The sequence below is a fragment of the Dermacentor variabilis genome, chromosome 1, assembly GCF_050947875.1.
Source record: "Dermacentor variabilis isolate Ectoservices chromosome 1, ASM5094787v1, whole genome shotgun sequence".
Classification (NCBI taxonomy): Eukaryota; Metazoa; Arthropoda; class Arachnida; order Ixodida; family Ixodidae; genus Dermacentor; species Dermacentor variabilis.
Window position 1 is genome coordinate 156673863 of NC_134568.1, and position 20129 is coordinate 156693991.

Below are 20129 nucleotides of genomic sequence, written 5' to 3' on the forward strand. Positions count from 1 at the left end.
CGCGCTCTTCTTTTTTCTCTTGTTGCTCTCGCTCTTTTTGTTCTTTAAGTTCGCGCTCCTGTTTCTCTTTTTGCTCTTTAAGTTCGCGCTCCTGTCTTTTTGACCTCTCCTCAATAGTCTCAAGGCATTCCGACAGCTCGTCATCCTCAGCCTCTAACTCAAGAATAGCCTTTAGCAGTTCTGGTTTTCTGAGTTTGTCTGAGACATCCAGACCCAACTCTCTTGCAAGCTCCAGCAATTTCGGTTTGCGCAACGACTTCAAATCCATGGCTGCTCTGAATGCTGCTTTCTCTACTGCCTACTATTGTCTTGCCGCAAACTAACCCGGCAGCAACGACAACCACAATTACCAGCTCTGTTTCTGACACTAACAAAAGCCTGGCAAAACTCAGAAGAAGAAAGTCCCGCACTCACCAAACCTCGCAGCCAAGAATTGAGCGCAGTCGTTCCTCTGCAGGCAACCAGTCATCACACAGGGCTCGTTGCACTGCTCCCGGATGGTCGTTGTGCTGCTCAGCATACAGTCAACCGCATATCTTCGCTGCTGGCCTCCGTTGTCGCGATCTCACCGCTGGCAGACAGTTGTTGAAATCGCACCGCTGGCACGAGTTGTTGGGAACTCTGCGCTGACGCCCGTTGTTGCACCTGGGTCGCAAGCCCCAAGGGTAGCGTTGGCCTGGCAGCCTGGGGTACAACTGGAAGCATCCGAAGGTCCCGGCAAAGCATGAGTCGACTGGTAACAACAAAACAACTTGTTTATTCTAACATCGCAAAGAGTGGGCGGTCAGGTCGACCGAAGTAGAGAGACGGGAGTGCACGTTACTCAACAGAAGAAATCGGAGCCCTCCTTGGCGTCCGGGGGCAGCTGCTTTTATACTCTCGCAGTTGAGGGCAAGAAGGAACCCCTCTATAGACGAGCACGTGACTGTGCCGCTCGGGCACAATGGGATGAGAAGGTGGCGTAGACGTCGTGTCGGCGCCGGTCAGGCACAATGGGAAGAGAAGGTGGCGCATACGTCGTGTCGGCGCCGGTCAGACCCCCTCGCTTCACAGATGGGGGAGCTCCTCTCCCCGGCTGCCGCGCTTCGACAAGCGTGGGCACCAACATGCACATACACACACACACGCACATGAAGACACGTGGCATTGGAACATGCCTGGACGCGCTTGGCAGGGAGGCGTAGTGGCGGCGCCGAACGGGCCAAAATGTCTGCCGCTTTGAACGAAGCCCCGGCGTCCGTTGCATCCGCGCCGGCTTTACCGCGCGTCGTAGGCGAAACGTAACAACGTACATCCACATGCAGTTACGTGATGTATGCTGGTGAAAACTGTAAGCATTTAAAACATGCCATTTTCTAATGTCAGATGCTGGTCACCACTCATCAAACAAGGTACCTAGATAGAAGTATGGTGCCACAGGCGTGAAAATAATCTTTTGACTAAGTATACAGTGCTATAAAAATGGTACAGTTAACGAAACACAAACATGCTTAGATTTTATTGATTGGAAATAATCTTTGCTTTGTGACAACCTATCAGTGCAGTAGCAAATCCACCAATATGTGCAAATGTTCGAGGCAATAAAATATACTCATTTCTATGGACGACCGCACGCCAAGTTTCATCCTAGACGCCAGCGCTCGTTTCTCCCCTGGCGGAACGATTTCATCTCCAACGGGTGTAGGTTTCCGCCGCCGCTTCCCTTAGCGGTCGTGCCCGCGTTCAGTTCACGCTGCGCGCGAAACGTCTCTTGTTTGCGACGGCGCCTCTTAGGATGACCGGAAATTATTATTGCGTTGTTTACTGTCACGACAGCAATGTAAACACGAAAGGGTTGATGCCACCAGTGAAATTCTGCCGATTCACAAGAAAATGGTACGAAAAAAGCAGACGACAGACATGGATTACTGCGGTGCGCCGAGTGAAGTAAACAACTGGCAAACGAAGCGAGCGCGTTCATTAATCACTCCTGAGTGTATGACGGTTTTTATATGTAACCCACATGAATTTAAAAATTACTCGGTACATAATTCTTTTATTCATATAAAAACTTTGAGTTGTTCGACGAGCGCTTGTCTTGTCTTCTTTCTCGTGTTTCGTTTGTGTGTGTGCTGCCAAAAAATGGAAACCACTTCTGTTGTACGCGCTAGCAGTGGCCGAAGTTCACGCTTGCCGAGAAATTGAATACATGCACGATGCATTGAACATGACCGGAGTTCATTCCCGCTTCACCACTGCATCGCTCGATCGACTTACTGGACGATACACGCCCGCGTCTTGGTCGCGACAGCATTGCTGAAGCAGGAATGATTACTAATACTTTCAACTTCCGTCTCTTGGGCACTGTTAAAAAATGGCCAAGCTGTCTACATTGCTGCCTCTATTCCATATTGTAGGGGACGTACTAGTTAAAGTTGTGTGCGCATGTCGTACTTGTGCTATGCAGCGATATATTTTTTTATTTCCGCTCAGTGTCGATGGAAGTCCGTTGTCGCCATCAGAGACAACACGGATTTGTAGCAAACATTGTGAGACACTGCAAAAATGACTTTAGCTCGTATGTGCCGCATCGTATGTGCTGACGATTTTTCCAGCGGCACATACGATGTCGTTTACAATTACCTGCTCAGCGTCACTTACACGGTTAAACAGACGCTGCCCTTTTGCAGCCATAAAAATAATCGTCAATCGTATCGATCTTCTTAAAGGCAAATAGAAGCGTGTACAGTCTGTTTCACACTTAGGGGAAAACTCGGAACGTATTGCATCGCGATGCGGCAAGCAATGGAGTCGTGCGGTGGCAGCAGCTCGAGCAGGCGCAGACGCTCGAGGGGCGGAGTCGTGATCTGCGTCGTCTGCTACGGCGGCGCGCGCTGACCGCATTGTCGGGAAGGGTGCTACTGTCAGGGGCAGTGCACCGATTTCATCGGTACTGCGGGAGCTGAGCTTATATTTTTTACTAAACGTTGTGCGAAGCCAAATTCCGAGGCAATGAAGGCATTGGCGATAATGGAGTTCCACAAACTTCTTTTGACAGCATGCTTCGTTTGTTCTTTCGAAAGGCCGGGGTACTGAGCGTGTGCACGTATATTTCTTCACTGTGTGTGCTACCGTAATAAGCAGTGACAAGACGCACCAAGATGTGCGCGGAACGTGCTCAGTCTTTGTTTGACTCGAAAGCAAAACAAAGCAGTCAACAATGATAACTATGGGGGTCGAACACGATGAAACAAACGGATACGATTAAAGAAATGTTTTAGGTTAAGACAATGAGCCGGAAGTGATTTTTCTCGACAATCATTCACTACACCAGGCAGACCCTGCCCGCTGGCGGTGAATCGGACACGTCATGCTCGGAACTTCAGTTAGTATCTCGTCATGTCCCCAGCGGCAGCGGTGACAGCGCTCATCCTGGAAGGCAGTGAAGTGTAGAATGACTTCATCAGGGATGTCTTCATTCGCTACACGTCTCAGTCGCTGACAATGGTGGATCGAAGCTTATCCTCGCGGGCGACTGATAGAGGGGATGTTGCGCCAGTGATACTTTCAACGAGCCCCAGACATTTTAAATGATGTTGGCGCGCGGGGATTGAGGCGGCCACTCCAAGAGAGTGACTGCGCGCTCTTCCGGCAGTTCTTGCACAACAGGAGCAGTGTGGACCGGCGACCTATCGCGTTAGAATATACAGTCGCCTTCCAGAAACAGGCCGTCAAGAATGTATGGAATCAGTACGTCGTCTATGACTGCCCTGCACCTTTCAGCGATGAACTTACCTTCGAGGCGTATCAGTGGGCGTCGCACAACGCTTAGTAAAGAATACCGGCTCATTTCACGCAGTAACCATGAGATTGGCGCCCTGCAACTGACAATAGAACGCTTCCCGACAATGCGGCCAGCGCGCGCCGCCGTAGCAGACGACGCCGTTCAGGATCCCGCCCCTCGAGCAGCTGCGCGAGCTGCTGCCGCCGCCTGACTCAAGCGCTCGCCGCATCGCGATGCAATGCGCTCCGAGTTTCCCTAAATGTGAAACAGACTGTAAATCGCCCTTCGAATGAAATGTCCACGCGCACACACGTAGGCACACACCGCGCGCGGCACGAAACGTGCCCAAACACGCGCAGTGCAGGAGGCAATCAAGGCGGTGCGAACGAGAGATGGGAGAGGGGTACCACCCGCTATTAGAATTTTGCTTCGCATGCGGCGCTCTCAACGCCGGCGCAGCAGCGCCGCTCTCGGTGCCGTTCTTGTCCATAACATCAACAATAAAAGTAAATTTCTTTCAGCATGGCATCCTGCCCTCATAAGCAAATTTGTCTGCAACACCAAGAGACACTGAGTGTCTTGTAATGCATAAAACAGCCCCTTATCTTCGGCAGACTTTTCAGCACACACACACACACAAAAAAAAAATTATGTTGATTTACTTGTGAATAAATGGTATATTTCTACAGATGTCCATCAGTTTCACTCCTGGAAGTTGTCTTTCATAGCAGTGAAAATTTTGATGTCATCTTCAGAGTACCCACACCCCCAATTGAGCATTTTGTCAACACCAGAAATGCTTCAACCATCACATACCATTCTTACATTTGTAAGCCATTTTATACAGACTCGTCTGAAAACTGGCAGTCAGTGAATCCCGTCATGTTCATTTGGGTGCGGCAGCACGAATATCCTGTCCTCGTCAAAAGTGCTGAACAGGCATGCGTGCATTGGTACATCACTGCCGGCAAAAGGAATCACCGCAGTGGCAGCATGTCTGTACACATATAGAGCTGGCATATAACAATGCAGTAACTGCGATGGTATTTATTGCTCTGTGCTGTATGAAAGGTCTAAACAAAAAGTTTAATTGCAGATTAGGTGGTTAGTAAAGTACAATAAAGGCTGGTGCATTTGCTGCATATCTTGACATTAATGGTGCAGGAATGGAAGTGCTGTGCCAATTGCACCATCTTGCGCCATGCCATCAAGCTTCGCCAGCCTGCGTCAAAATGCTAATTTTGAATAAAGTCTCTAAATTTTGCGAGATGTACGTGTTCAGTGGCAACCACTTAGCTGTTTGTTAGTTAGCATTTAGCCCTGGAATGTAAGCCTAAGCAATCCATTTCAGCATTGGCATCTTTTTAGTGTGGGTGTGTTTGGTTCCACATTGTAACTTTCCCATGGGATAATGAAGTCGTTTTAATGCGAAAGCATTATATGCCCATTGCGCAAAAATCTGTCGTAGTCTGCGCGACCGAAAGGTGGTGCCAAAACTGGCCGATGGTGCAAAGAGTAAAAACAAGTAAAAAAAAATGCTTGAATTGATATATTGTTTCTCAGGGAGCTTCCTGTAAACAAAGTAAATTAATGGCTTTGAAAAGAAAATTTGTCACATTTCAGTCTGGTTGAGAATTGAACCTGGGCCCCGGGGTGCGAGACAAACACTCTTCCCCAACGCCATGGCGACTGCACGGTTTTGGTTGACTAAAGGTGTGCCTAGTTAGGGTAGCTAGAGTGGGGCCACCCTAGCCTAGTGCGTGCATCATTGCGCAGGTCACGTCACAGTCATCTGGCAGACTAAAGGTGCAGCCTAGTGTGCGGTTCCTTGGGCACGTGACAGCGCAGCCAATGGGGATGAGGTGGCGCACATCATGAGTGTATAAAATCAGTGCGTTCAGTAGTCGTCTTCATGCACTGTGCATTCGTGATGTATTTAGCTACAGTTTCTCTAGATTTGTGGATGAAAAGAAACATGTGCTTTGGCATTTAGCTTTAAGCTAGGGCATATATGCAGCCAGTAAGCTTAAGGTCAGACGAAGTGCAGAGTCGCGCGCTTATGCGTCTGCTGATGCAGAAAATGACGCGCAGTCTGCTCTGATCGGCTACAGCCCAGCAGCCAAGTGCAGCACACGACGTTACAGTCTCTGCCCGGCACTACACTCGCCAACACGAGCCTGCATGGAGTGTAGGTAAAAAAATAGGCCTATTGTCTAGGCCTCTCGAGGTCTACAAATGGTATAGAGCCTCTGCCTTTTCTGCGCGAGCTCTCACCTGCATTCTAACTGCGCTTTGGTAAGGCCAAACCAAAGCATGCCAAGCATCTCAATGTGCTCGCTTGCCCACGAGGAGTTCATAGTTCGAAGGACCGCTCAGCGGCGTTCGATTGGACATTAATGCTTTTGCATTCACAACTTGTAAAAAGTACTTAGGTGCCCTCGGATTTTTGTGCTATACATTGCATTAAAAATGTTTTATATAAGTCTGATGCGTTTGCATACTATGCAGACCAGCTAAAGATGATTTGATCTGGTGCTCTTTTGGGGCGGGCAGACAGGAAAGAAAGCCACACTCTCAGCTGAATGTACAAGTTGTACAGTCTGTTCAGCATGTAGCTCAGCAGTTTCAGTGTGTACGAGTGAGCCCTATTGGTAAATCTGCGTCAGTGAATGGCGAACACCATGAGAGTTCATTCATTTTAAACAGCGCCAAAAATACACATACAAGGAAGAGCACAGGACCAGTGCTGTTTTTCGGCGCTGTTTAAAGAATTATCCGTACCTACTAGCTCACGCCCAAACTCTCCTAACCATGAGAGTGTAACATTCAAGTAGATTCTGCATGTGTACCACATCTGGTTAATGGGGTCTTAGTGCGGCACGCCGACAAACGGTCCGCATGCTTTTGTGAAACTTCTTGATCAGAAATATCCAGTAGAAACCTAATCGTCACTCACATTTGTACTCCGGATATTCTAGTTTCTGCACTACCACACCACACAATCAGAATTGCACGTGCATCACATACACAATGAATACTAGATGACGATGTTTATGTGTGAGACTTATGATATCACTGACCTGGAGGCGCGTTGTCATGTAGATTTTCTTCTTAAATATTACGCAGGCTTTCTTCATTTCTTTTGGGAAAATGGATTGCACAGGATCTAGGTTGCTGAAATTGGTTATGCCTGCTATGGGTTATTTCACAACGTCCTCCACAACTTTGTATTTGCACTTATGAAGTAAGTAAATTAATAAATGATAGCGAATTCAACTTAAAGATTAGTTGCTCATGCACATCCGAAAATAAAATAAAAAATAAAATAACTCTTGGCAAGCGTTGCCAAAACCCTATTGACATAAGTGGCCGCTGTTCGCGTAAAGCCCTGAGTTTTTTTTCTTGGCCACATTTAGCTGGCACACGCAATGTGTAACTTCATAGTGGTTTCCGAAAAACCCTTTGTCAGGTGGATGACCTGCACTCCTCCTTTCGGGCCTCCACAGAACACGTGCTTTTTGGTTTGCCTCTATTTGTCATGTTGAGCTTTACCAAGCTGATCCAAAATGTGTAACTTCTGCTTCAAAGTGAGCAATTCCTGCTCCGAACCGGCTCCAAAGGGCCAAATTTGCTGCTCCCAGAGCTGCTCCAAAACTCCCTTGGCCACTTCCATTCCTGGTGGTGCAGAACCATAGTCGTCAGAGGGCGAGAATGTGAACTTGTAGACTCAAGAAAATTGAAAAGCAGTACGCGCCTAGCTCTTCGAAATTTTAGGTTACACTACCGAAAAAGGACTACACAACGTCTTTCATTTCTTACACTGTTAACAATTTTGTCCACATTTTATATACATATTGACCATTTTCTGCCTACTGTTTCTTTATTGAATTTTACGGTGCAATAGCTTTCCTAACTGATGAACTAGAAGCATTTACAAATATGTTGGTCTTGTTTCATGGCCTTGCATAAGATGGCAACACAGTGTAAGTTACACGACCATTGGTGAAAATATTGCTGTCTCTCAGGGACTATGCTTAGGAGTGCCGAGGTGCTAAAAGCAGGTGTAGTGTAGTTTTGTGTGAAGTGCTTTTACTATATTCTTAGGTTGTCACTGAGTATAAGTATTTTGCAAGTAAAGATGTCATCGCTGGTTACTGTGTATCCCATGGCTGAAAGTAATCTTCAGGCTTAAAGTGCAACTCCGGTGATTTTTTGACCATGTCAAGGTAATAGAATATTTAGGTTCTCGAGGCCCCCCTGTCACGCGTCTAATAGAATTGTTTCGCAAATTCAAAAATAATTTTAAATAAGCAAAAAAAAAAAAAGCACAAAACTGAAACCAAAATCTGACTAAGCAGCCAAGCGAACCTCTTCGTGTGACGTCATGGGTGTCTCCACCGGGGAAGGTGCGCAAGGCAGGCTGGTCTCGCTTCCTGGCAGTGAAGAGCAGGCGCTCGGCTTAATCGTGACCGTGCCGGATCTTCAGGTGGCCATGTCAGCTGCACCAGCTTTTCGGAGCTGTCAAATATTGATAGGTATGATTCTGACCACGAATCGCTGTTCGCACTCGACCCGCCATCACAAGAGACAGCGCCCATGCGCTACATATCGTGCTGCAACATGAAGGCCAAGGGTAGCCCAAACCATTGATTTTATACGTGCTGCTTGCTATTTTAGGTGTTATACCCCTTCTCAGGGAAAAGCTTCGCATGCTCACTGTAAGATGGGGAGCAAGACTTTCTGCATTTGTATCTCGCAAAAACGCTGCTGGCAGTCCAAAGCACCGAAAGGTGCAATTGTTTAGATCGGCAGGTAACAACCACTCGTCAATCGCTTGAGATATAATACTAGCCGCTCATTTTGACATCAAATAATGTCAGAACATATAAAAACAGGCAGATTTTGCGCATGTAAGCACCGTTGCTTCACTCTGAATCGCGCTGATATGAGCGACCGCGCGCCTTCGAAAACAGCGAGCGGGAGACTAATACGGGAGCGTTATGCTGCCTACTTGTCATTCTGGCTACTCTCTTCATGCACACAATATGTTCTTTAAAGTGGACATAGATGAGGACTTTGCGCGTGTAATCGTTCATTTAGAGAAGGCATAGTTTTCTTGCAGAAATGCCGATGCCAGTATCGACACCGTTGGCAGCTGAACGAGGTGGTTGTTTACGCTGCTGTATCGAAGGGGCCTATGCTCACTGCCCATTTGGGATATGAGGCAAACAGTGCACCTCAGAAGCTAAATAATGAGTCGGCATGACAATACGTAAAAATACTCGTCTTCGTAGTAGCATTTAATTTAGGGAAGTGCCGGTGAGTGCGGCGGGCAGCTTTCCGTTGAAAACAGCTACATACCAATGTCGATACTGCTCCGTGTCGTTTCTGCTCGCTTTCTTTGTGTGCACTGTACGAAATGAGGAGTGGTTTATTTCAAATCCGTATGTGCAAAACTGAACCACAGAAGTATTTTCTTCGTTCTGATGGCTCAATTAGCTTCAGGTCAGTCGCTCACGTCCGCCAGGAGCAGATGCATGAACTATGCGACTGTCCAATATAGGCTTAACCTCAGCTGAACGCAATTGGCATCAGCTCAAACTGTGTGTGTGGATGGCGAAGGCTGAAGTTCGTGCAGCCAACAACACAACACCATTTGCCACCCCCTATTCTTGCCTGTCCACAGGGATCGCAAATTCTCGTGATGGCAACTTTTCACGCGAAGCACTAGCTCACAATCGTCGACTCCTCCGTGCTCTCGTCGCTGTCATCTGCATGATCCCGGCATGCTCTAAGTGGAACTCCCCTGACGTCATACACAATGTTGCCTGTAACTGAGGAGCAGGTAAGGTAGGGTGTTCGAGGCAATTTATTAACTTCATTTGTAAAAAACCTGTGCAACTCTCAAACCTGATTTTTTGAGGACATGGAGTGTGCAGAGGAACGTACCCAGCGAATTTCATCGACATCCATTGACATCAAAAAATCCCTGGAGTTGCCCTTTAAGGGCTTCATAAACCAGTTTTAGAGTGCCACATGGCTCTGAAGTAAGTCTCCTGCAATGAAAAGTTATTGTGATCACTCGGGGAAGCTCCACCTTAAGAAATGGTGCTGAGGGAAAGCGATCAAATGTGGGGGATCGAGTCCACTATAGGCCCACAGTACCCCATCCTATTATACACTGAACTTCAAGTGAGTATTTCTACTGTTAGACATAAGCATATGAAGTATTAGGGTTCAGTATAAATTGGCTAGACTGCATTAAATGTTATTTTGGATGAAAGCGTTGCAGTAGTAATGGATATTTCGAAAATTGAATAAAAAATCAATATCTAGGTATTTGTGGGTCCGGAAATTAGTGCAGAAAGAAAAAGAAAAGAAACATCCAGAAATACTAATTTGCTTTTTCACTGAAATGCACTGACTAACAAGAATGTCAGGTAAACTAAGTTACGCATTGTGTCCATGGTTTCATCATGTGTAAGTTGGATAATACAAAAACCTTGTTTTCACTTAGCATTGAAAAGCCATGCCAAAGAGCCATGCCAAAGAGCAATCACTCCGTAAGAGTGAACAGGCGTTCTTTGCTGATTACACAGAAAAAGTTTATTGTGACTCCATTTTTATCTTTTTGTAGCACAGCTGCTGAGGTCGTTTTGGTCTGCATTTCTTTAGGCTTGCGATATAATGATATTGAAGGCATAATATGTGCATAGCCCCTTCTCGTGCTTAAGCCTGTCTCTAATTCGGCTCTCAAAATGTAGGTTGGCGTGGCCTGGTACTGTGGCTGGCTCGAGAGCTTTCTTGCAATATTTATGGCATGTGTAATAAGATTACTCATGCTGATAACATTGATGCACTGGAAAAAACATTTATAGGCATATGAACGATGTGTAGGGTCTCTCGCATTGAATGTTAGACCATGCATTATATCCTCTATACACGTTGGCAAATCCTTAAATAACTAAACCACTGCAAATGTAAGTGTGCATTTCACATTTTCATCATACGACCAGAACAATGCTTACATGGAAGCAGATGCAAAAGTTCAAGGCCTTGGTGACAAAGCATGAGTGATGATCAGATGATCAAGTGTAGTCTAGGGCAGAGTGTTCACTGCTGCTACTATTCAAAGAACATGCAGATGAAGTGATAAATTTTTGCTAGTCATTTTGAGAAGTCCAGTGCACATTTGAGGCACTATGACTACAGCTGCAGCAGAAGCGTACTTCTCATAACTCCCAATATGCTATACAGCAATAAATGCCACCAGAACTTAAGCGGTATTCTAGCTATAATGTGGTTGGTATTTTTGAACAATATTGAAATCACTATTTGGTTGTCCATCAAAAAGCCATTGATCAAGTAGGTTTCCTCTCGTGTGGTAAGAAAGGTTCTATGGTGTAATGTTGGCCTCTATAGCTTATTGGTGGGATTTTGGTTGTAATCATTACTATAGCACTGCGATTTTTAAAAATGAGTTAAAAAAGTTGCTTCAAAAGTAGCATTCTAGAATGCACTATATTATTCAAAAGCTACATGTGAGCAGCCGAAATTGTCTGTGAATTGTCTCTGGTTTGGAGTGCCACCGCCGAACATTCTGAAGGCGCTAACCACAAAATTACTTTCCAAGAAACCCAAATCCTTCAAACAAAGACGAACTCGCGAAAAAGGCTACTACTGGAGTCATGGCACATTCAGAATACAGGGCTTAACATAAACTGCGTGAAGGGCAACCTACCCTCTGTGTATATCCATGGCCTTGGTGACATGACGAAAAGAAGGAAAGGACACCCAGCCAGGTAGATCCTTGCTCGAGGTCACCAACACCAAAATGTCTGCGCTCCCCTGTGCTCCTTCCCCCTCCCGTCAACGGCACTAGCCCTCCAGCATCGGTCATCCCAGCCGACCAGCACCGCTGCAGCCATCCCCCCTATGCCACCCCCCCCCCTTCCCATCTGTCAAGTGTCTCCCCACCTTCCGTACTCTCCCCTCCTTTTTACGAAGGACCCTCTAAAAGCTGCAACCCCCCCCCCCCCCCCCCCCCTAAGAAGGAGCCGAATGGGCGCCGAAACGTTGGGCTAATAAAATTCACCTATTTGGTTGGAGTCAGTCTGAAAGTCCTAATCGATTTCCCAACCAGACAGATAATTCTGTTGAAATGTTTAGCTTCTGTGACTGATGTGTGAGCTCTGTGGCAATGACGAAGCGGTGGTTGCCTTCACAGTGTGTTCACAAAACGCTTCTGTTTTTAGAGGCTCGATCTGAGTAGGTCTTAATGCTCTGGGTTCTGCACTTCCACTAAATATATTTGAATTGTAAACAGTTACAAATGTTGTGTGATTTAAAATGGAGCAGGTGAATGATAAGCTATATTGACTGTAGAAAGGCACATATATAGGAGAGACTGGGCTTGTTTATGTGAGTCTGAACACACTTCTTCTTTAGTGATGGGTTTTGGACATAACAGTGCTGTGAAAAGCCTTCAGTTAGGCCAAGGGGTGTAAGCATAGTATTTGACCTGCATAAAGGTCACAGAATTGTCATCACCATGTAAATGTAAGGCCTTGTGTGTCTTGCAGGATTATGTTATCTTTTCAGGAGCACCGAGAACTAAAAAGTTTTCATGGATAGCACAGGCGAACTGTATCTGCATGCTAGGAAAATGAAATTGCTTGTATTCTTTTGAATCGTGCCGCATTTGGAGAGAGAGAGATATTGACTTTATTATACAAATAGCTCATTGGTCCGAGCCACACAATCCGAGAGTAAATGCCAAATTTCAGCTGTCATTGTCCATTGTTATGTATGTAAATAGGTAAAAGCCCACTACGCATTACTGGTAAATTCACTGTTTATTCTTCACTCACACAGAGCTTTGCAGCAAGGTTTAGTGGGAGTTTAGCCATTTCTTTGTCTCATTTTAGCGACAAGCTTCAAAAAATGATGGAACTGGCACCAGATTCTGGTGGAAGGATGACTTTGTGCCAGAATTCTTGATACTTGCAGTTAGTCTTCATGTAGTTAATTTAGGTCCCACTGCACACATAATATGCAGGCCTGCCCCATATTCTGCATATTTTACTGCAAGATTCAAAGGCATTAGTCTACTCCAAATGTACCATTCCGCTCCAAACGTCCCTGGGTGTGCCAAGCTTCTCAAAGGCACCCATTTGAAAACGTGGAGGTAAATTTAGTGGCATATATCTTTATGTGGGCTGTCATAAGTTGTTCTAGGTATGCCTCTGAACTTTATCCTTCTTGCATGAAATGTGCTTATTTTTGCTGCTTTAATGTTTTATCATTTTATTTTAAGGAGATTCAGTCAAAGCATATACTATGATACATCATGTTGTAGCTTAATTGTCCATGCTTGGAGTAGAAGTAAAGCAGAATTAATATCAGAGTGCCTTTAACATCTTTATGCAAAAGTTAAAATAAGCATTGCAGAAAGCATGCATAAAGAATAATTAGTAATTTTACTGAAAAGTACTGAGGGTTAAAAAGTTGAAATATACATGTCAAGTGCTTTACTATGGTTTTCAGCTTCCGTAAGTTAGCCTTTAAAAAATAATTACATTTTCTTCTTATGATTGTTAGGTGAAGTTGATTGCCCATGCTTATGTGGTAAAGCAGTGGCTTTGTATATGTGAAAAGCAGGTACACATCACTTCATGTGCTTGTAGCATTTGTTTCAACTCCATATAGCAAGCTACTGGTTCTTTCGTTCTTTTCCTCTTTCTTTTTGCATTCTTTCTTTGCATTGAAGCAATGACTGTCAGGATGGGAATAACCACTACCTTTCTTGCACTTGAAAATGCTTGGTCAGCTTCTTTTCATAACCAAGCTGTCTTTATCATGCTCTTTGAACTGGCGCCAGAGCCTCCACATGCTATGCCCTGTATTTATAGTACTATAGACTAAGGCTATCTGCAGAGGCTGTGCTAAAGCAGTAAGAGCCAGTAGCCACGCTTTTGTGGAAGTTTGGTCTGAAATCCACTATGCATGTTTCACTCTTGTATGAGTGGAAACTCCACATAATGGGAAACATTCCTCGTAACATGCTCTACATACAATGTTGAAGCACTAAGGAAGAAAAGCAGCCCACTACAAGAAAAAAAAAAGAAATTGTAATTAAATTACTGCAACATAATAGTCTGTACAATGCTCACTTCTGAACCAGTGTGGCTGTCAGAATGAAGAAACAAAGTGAACAAAAATTGTTCAACCTTCATCACAGCTGTAAGTTAGATACTGTACAACCAACACAGTTAACATATATTTTGTATTGTTTGATTTGAGAAGTGCAACAAGCACAGGAGGCCAATTTGGATGATACATGCCTCTTGTGTTCTGTAGACTCCCCAATGTGATGAATTCACAGAGCAGGGGACGTATTCCGCAAGGATTACTTCACTAATACTATCGCCTTCACATGATTTCTATCACCAATTTATGTGCAAGATGAACAGTTAAAGCATATAGTGGCCATGTCTTACAGTTGCATCCTTCATAAGGCAGTCGGGAAGATATCACACAGCATGGTCAATGTGTGTGAATTCTCTGTCAAAAGCATTGTTTTGCATCTTGAACATTTCATATCTTGATACATTCTAGCAGCTACGTAATAATTGCTAAAGGTTAATGGTGCTATGACAGTCATTTGCTGCAATTTGGGGTTATGCAGAGCCATGTCTGATTTGCCTTCTTATATCGAGAACTTAAGTTTGGAAATCAAGGTATCCAATGTTCAGTGCATAGCCACTGTCAGTTTGATTTTAAACTTTGCATCTGCGAGTCGTGAACATGCAAGATGTCAGGATGTCATAGCCTGTGTGGTTGTTTACTAGTGTAAAGCTAGTAGCTCAGTCACCAAAATCTGCCTTCGTTTTACCAAAAACAAATTGTTAATGTGTACGTGGTTCAGTTTTATTTTTGGGCAACGTGTGCCAAATCAAGGCTTATTTCACAGAACTGTTTGTGTTGTGTTCAGAATAGGGTGCCTTTTCCAACCATGAAAAACTTATACCCATAGATTTATATATGTTGAGTATTCATCATACTTTCTTTTCTTTTTTTAACCTAGGAAAAGGCATGATTCCCTGCTTCAGGAGTTAGAGAAGAAGCAAGATGCCCAGAGGGACACCATCCACAAGTTGGAACAACAAATCCAGCAATCCAAGGCAAAAGCAGCTGGAAAGATATGAATACCTCAAACATGTCTAAATTGTTCTGCTTATAAAACTAATACAAAGCTGGTTTCTCTAGAGTCTCTATCTCTTTTTTCCTTGTTCTTCTGTTTTTTTTAATAAGACAGAAGCAAAAGACCAAATGGCATAACAATGGCCTTTGTTTTGAGTGCTCTCTGGCACCCTCGGCCATGAAGAACTTTATCTGCAGGCTTTCTGCACACGTCCACAAATACATTTTCTACAATTTCTTATGACATGTAAGCATCTTTTCCAAAGTAATAAACAAAGGAAACTGCTGTCCAACAAAGACAAAAATACAGTTGATGTAATGGGATGGGAGCTTGCATGGCTCATTTCTGGCTTAGCAAGTCGCTTCCTGGTGTGAAGGGGCTTCCGATTGAGGCTTCCTCTATTTCCACCTCTCTCTTCATCAATGATACAATTCAGTGTTGGTGTTGTAAAGTTTTGTAGAACACTGCTCAGCCGCTGGATGTTTTCTCGCCTACTCTCCTGAGCAGTGCAAGCCAAGAGCACCTACCATAGAAATGGGTACAGGGAGAAGTCGAAACAGCAAATAATGTGCACCAGATTTATTTTTCTAGCCACCCTTCTCGCTGGCCAGCTACACCAAACATGCTCAATCCAGTGTGGGCATAAGCCCTTCGTTGCTCTTGTTCCTGATGTAAAGCCGAAGTGTGCTACTTGTTCATGTGCATGGCTTTAATGCACTGAGCCACACTCGCAGCCAGTGGCGTAGGAGGGCCGTGGGCCCCAGGTGCCAGTTGGGGGGGGGGGGGGGTCATATATGCCTGAAGAACCCACCCCCTTTCCGCCGGCTTGACTGGGTGTAAATAGTAAAGAATGCTCCGGTAACCAGCAGCCCCAGCTCATGTACGCAATGTGTAGTGGCGCAGAATTGTCGGCTGCAGCTTTATCAACATCCTACATAATAATTGAACAAATGTACGGGCTAAAACATTTAATTCGCTAAGTGGTCGCTAAACTACTCGCCTTTGCGCAACATTTCATGTGTGGTGCGCTCATGCTTAAGCGTCGCTAAACTACAGCCTAGCGATGTGGCTCTTGGGTCCTTCTTCCGTTCAGTCCACACTGTCTTAAAATAGGATATATTATATAACTGTTTAATTAGGAATTATAGAGAAAATGTTGCAATTCGGGAATTGAGGACCCCCCCAAAGTCATATTAACTCAACAAAAACTTCTGAACAAAATCGTCTTAGCAGCTAGAGCCTGCAGTACTTTGGCACTGCAGGCAGCCTAGTATGGCAGTACCGAAAGAAATATGAAATGGTGCACCAGTGACGTCAGTCTCTCTATCGTATCCATTGCGAGTGCAGATCAACAGTAGCGCAAGCTTTTGCTGGCACGGGTTTGATGGTGGCCTTCTCCGTTTTTTCCTTTTTTTTTTTTATTACTCCCGCAAACGACGCAAAGCTTGCTCTATTCTGTTTCCAATCTTGTGGTGGTACCGCAGCTCAGATAATCAAATCACCTTTGCCAATAGCAGCAAATAAAGAGAGGCTTTATGGATCAGAATGAAGAGAACTCGTAATTGTCATAGTATTGGCGCCTGCACAGCAAGCAAGCAGGTGGCGTTTTCTATAGGGTGGGGAGAGCAGCGTCACTGACATGATCTTTTAATTTTCATTTAGGTTAAGGGCCACCGAAAGCCAAAATACTGCACGCCGTAGTACCTACGACAATTTTTGTGAAGTTGTTGTTGGGCAACATATGACTGTCGGGCTTCAATTTTGCAAATGCAATATTGGCTCTAGAGTCGCTAATTAAAACTTTAATAAAATAGTTTTATTACATGTGAGCCATATTTTCCAAGATGCCGCATCTCTATTGGCTGCCAAACCTTGCAGTTTGACAGAAGATGTGCAAATGTGCTTATCACAAGTTATCAGTATAGTACCCTGTGTTATTTGGGGCAGAAAATAAAACATCGTGTATAGCGGCTGCATTCGCAATCCCTGGGAACGAAAGTGAAGTGGCTGGGGACATGCGCAGTATCCAAGGCGGCTGTGCTGGTGCTGAAACATCAACCCCCCCCCCCCCTCGCTGGAAATGACCGATAGCCTCGCCTTCCTGACTACAGCCGGGGGGGGGGGGGGGGGGCAGAAGACCTATGGGCCCCGGGCACCAGAAGGTCTAGCTACGCCACTGCTCGCAGCAGACAGCCTTTTCCCCTGATAACATTATGGTTGGAAGCATTCCTTATAGTGCGGCTCGCTAGTGTTCTCTTGTAACAACATCTCATGCTTGTAGCTGAATGTCACGTACGACAAGACGACAGTCTTCATTCCACCCAGTAAGCTACTTCTGTGCTCACTCTACTGGTAATCAGATCAGTACGTTGTTACATGAGAATGCTAAAGTCACTGCTGAGCATCAGCAGTGAACACTGTCCTGCACTGCCATCTGCCGGGAAGGCTGTGTTATTTTTGCAATGCAGGTATGGATGTGCATAGCTGAGCTACATTGCGTTTTATTTTATTGTAAGTAATACCGTATTTACTCGATTCTAAGCACCCCCTTTTTTTCACGATCGTGATGCCCAAAGTGAGGGGGAGTGCTTAGATTAGAAAAATCTAGAATGGACCCCCCCCCCCCCCCCTCCCTCTTTTCGCTGCGACATCACGACGAGACGGGTGCGAGAAATAACATTTTATTTTGCAAACATTCAAAAGAAAAATCGGTGCAGACAGTTAACCCACCGGTTGTGTAGGATGCTCAGTCACTATCACTGCCACTCGAGTTCATTGCACCGCTTCAACCGCTGCTCTCGGTATTCGACAGCAGGTCGTCTTCTGTTCCATCGAAGTTGTTTGTGATCAAACACTTTTTAAATGATTTGACCACAACGTCCACTTGGACCCTCTTCCACGCGTCCGAAATCCACTTTGCAATGGTTGATGGGGACGCTTTCTGCAGCTTTTCCGTCGGCGTCTTCTTCCGGTCAGGGTTTCGCACCCATTCTTCGTACTCCTGTCGGAGATTGGCTTTGAAGGGCTTGTTGACTGAAACGTCGAGGGGTTGCAGCACTGGCATCATGCCACCCGGAATCACAACCACGTCGCTATTGATGTTCCGAAGCTTTGTCTTTACCTCCGGGGTCAGATGGCCGCGAAACGCGTCCAACAGAAGCATCGACCGCGTGCCTGCAGGTCCGTCAAGCAATGATTCCAGAGTGAGCAAGCACGTTTGGCGGCCTTGGCTACGCGCTCTTCCTGACAAATAGGGGGGTGCTTAGATTCACATGCAAACTATTTTCCTAACTTTTTCGCGAAAATAGAAGGGGGGTGCTTAGCATACTAAAAATAGGGTAATACCAAGGGCCAAGGGATAATACTTCGATTTCCTTTGTTTTTTTCCTTGATAAACCTTGAATTTGTGTAATGTGGGTGTCACACGGCGCACTTTTAATCGCGATCAAGCCTGATCTGGATTGAATTTGTGGTCGTGATTGGCTCCTTTGTGTAAGCTGCGCGAGGGAGCCAATCACAGTCAAGAATTTCTATCTGTATTGGGTGTGATCGCAATCAAGCGGTCATGTGACCCTGGCATAAGTGATCACCATATTTGACTAAGAAAAATGACATCATTGTGTGTCATGCGACACTAAAAGAGATTGGAAGTGTGAGAGCGAAAGACGGCAACAATAAGAATGGACTTGGCATGCTCTTATTTTGTCATGAAAATGGTTCAGACCTGTAGCTGCTTGCTCCCAAGCATGTACAGTGTGTGCTTCCTATGCACTGTAACATCATAAGGGCACCAATCTTAACACTGCTGTAGCCTCCCAGACTCATTAAGTCTGAAGATCTCTTTCAGCCCCTTGACTGTGTTCCGGCCTTCCATAACCTATCGTTTCACGTTACAGACTTCCATAACTTCTTGTTTCTTCCGAGTCTGGATGTTTTTGTTTCATCATGTAAGCCACCATTACCCAGTTCCTTCATGCAGGACAATAGAGCATGTGCATAACAGCAGAAGAGGTGTGATTTCATGGTTATTCATTTCTGGTTAAATATAATCTATGTTGCATGTGATGTGCTTGACCCTCCCCTGCATCAGTCATCCATCATTGATCTATTATACATTTAAAAGTGTGCCTAGAGTGCATTAGCTTTTCTTTTGTAACCTCATTGGCATGCTTTCCATAAACACTGCAGTTTGTGGTTTGGTGGCAACTGTGGAGAATGGGACACCGAACCATGAACGCTTTGGCATTAAAAAGAGCCTGAAGCTTTGTCATAGTGGCTCCACATGAGCTGTACCACTCCAGCTACCTGGTAACCCCAAACACATCACATAGTAACAGTTGTAAACAGTGACTGCCTGCATCTTCTAGCGGACAGTGAAGAAAAAGTTAAGTTACGGGACACATTAGTCACCAAAATTCTTTGCTCATCTCTTATCATACTGTGGCACTGTGATGCCTTTCTACAAGGTCGAGCATGGGGTGTCTTGTAATTCACATTTTAATGCTGAATAAGTCTTTTTGCTTGCTCTGTAAGGTCCACCATGGTGGTTGAGGGACGCCTTCAACGCTGAAACCTGCAGTGCGCCTCTTTTTCCCTTGCTCACTCGTGAAAGCTACGGTTTCACCAATTCCCACAGTTCGTGGGTTCTGCATAATTTTTCATTACTGTACCAGCTTGATTCACGCTGGCAACATAGTCTGTGTGAACCGAGAAATTATGACATAGGGGTCCTATATAATAGCCAGCTTCTGAAGTTAGCAAATTAAACTTTTTCTTATGCTGCACTTTTCTCCAGGTCCTTTCTGCTTCTTCTTTAATATTATAGGAGGACGGTAGCGCTTTTATTTGTTTACATACTCGGGAATTAGACATTACCGTCTTCATTATATAATACATCCCGCTCACACGTGTAGAGCACTTTTGATCACAGATGTGCTCATTGGCGCCTTTGCGCTAGCTGCAGAAGGGAGCCAATCGAAGTTGAGAAATTCTGTCCCTTTCGGGCTCAGCTGCAACTGAAAATGCCCCATGTGACCGGGGTATGACAATATTTAATGCTCGATTCTATTAGCTACCGCTCACGACCAGCCAATCCCAATGATAACCTATAGTCTGCCTAACAATATTGGGGGCGAGGAGTTACGGAGTCGCCACCTGTCGGAA

At 45.2% G+C, this 20129-nt stretch overlaps 1 protein-coding gene across 1 annotated transcript in view; it reads left to right on the forward strand.

The window, feature by feature from the left end:
• Pfdn6 (prefoldin 6) overlaps window positions 1-15032 on the forward strand; it is a 29712-nt gene extending 14680 nt beyond the window's left edge. Inside the window, exon 4 of the mRNA XM_075698163.1 lies at window positions 14850-15032. Coding sequence (XP_075554278.1) covers window positions 14850-14970 — 121 coding nt within the window. The 3' untranslated portion in view covers window positions 14971-15032. The remainder of the gene's footprint in view (window positions 1-14849) is intronic.
• The last annotated feature ends 5097 nt before the right edge of the window (window positions 15033-20129 follow it).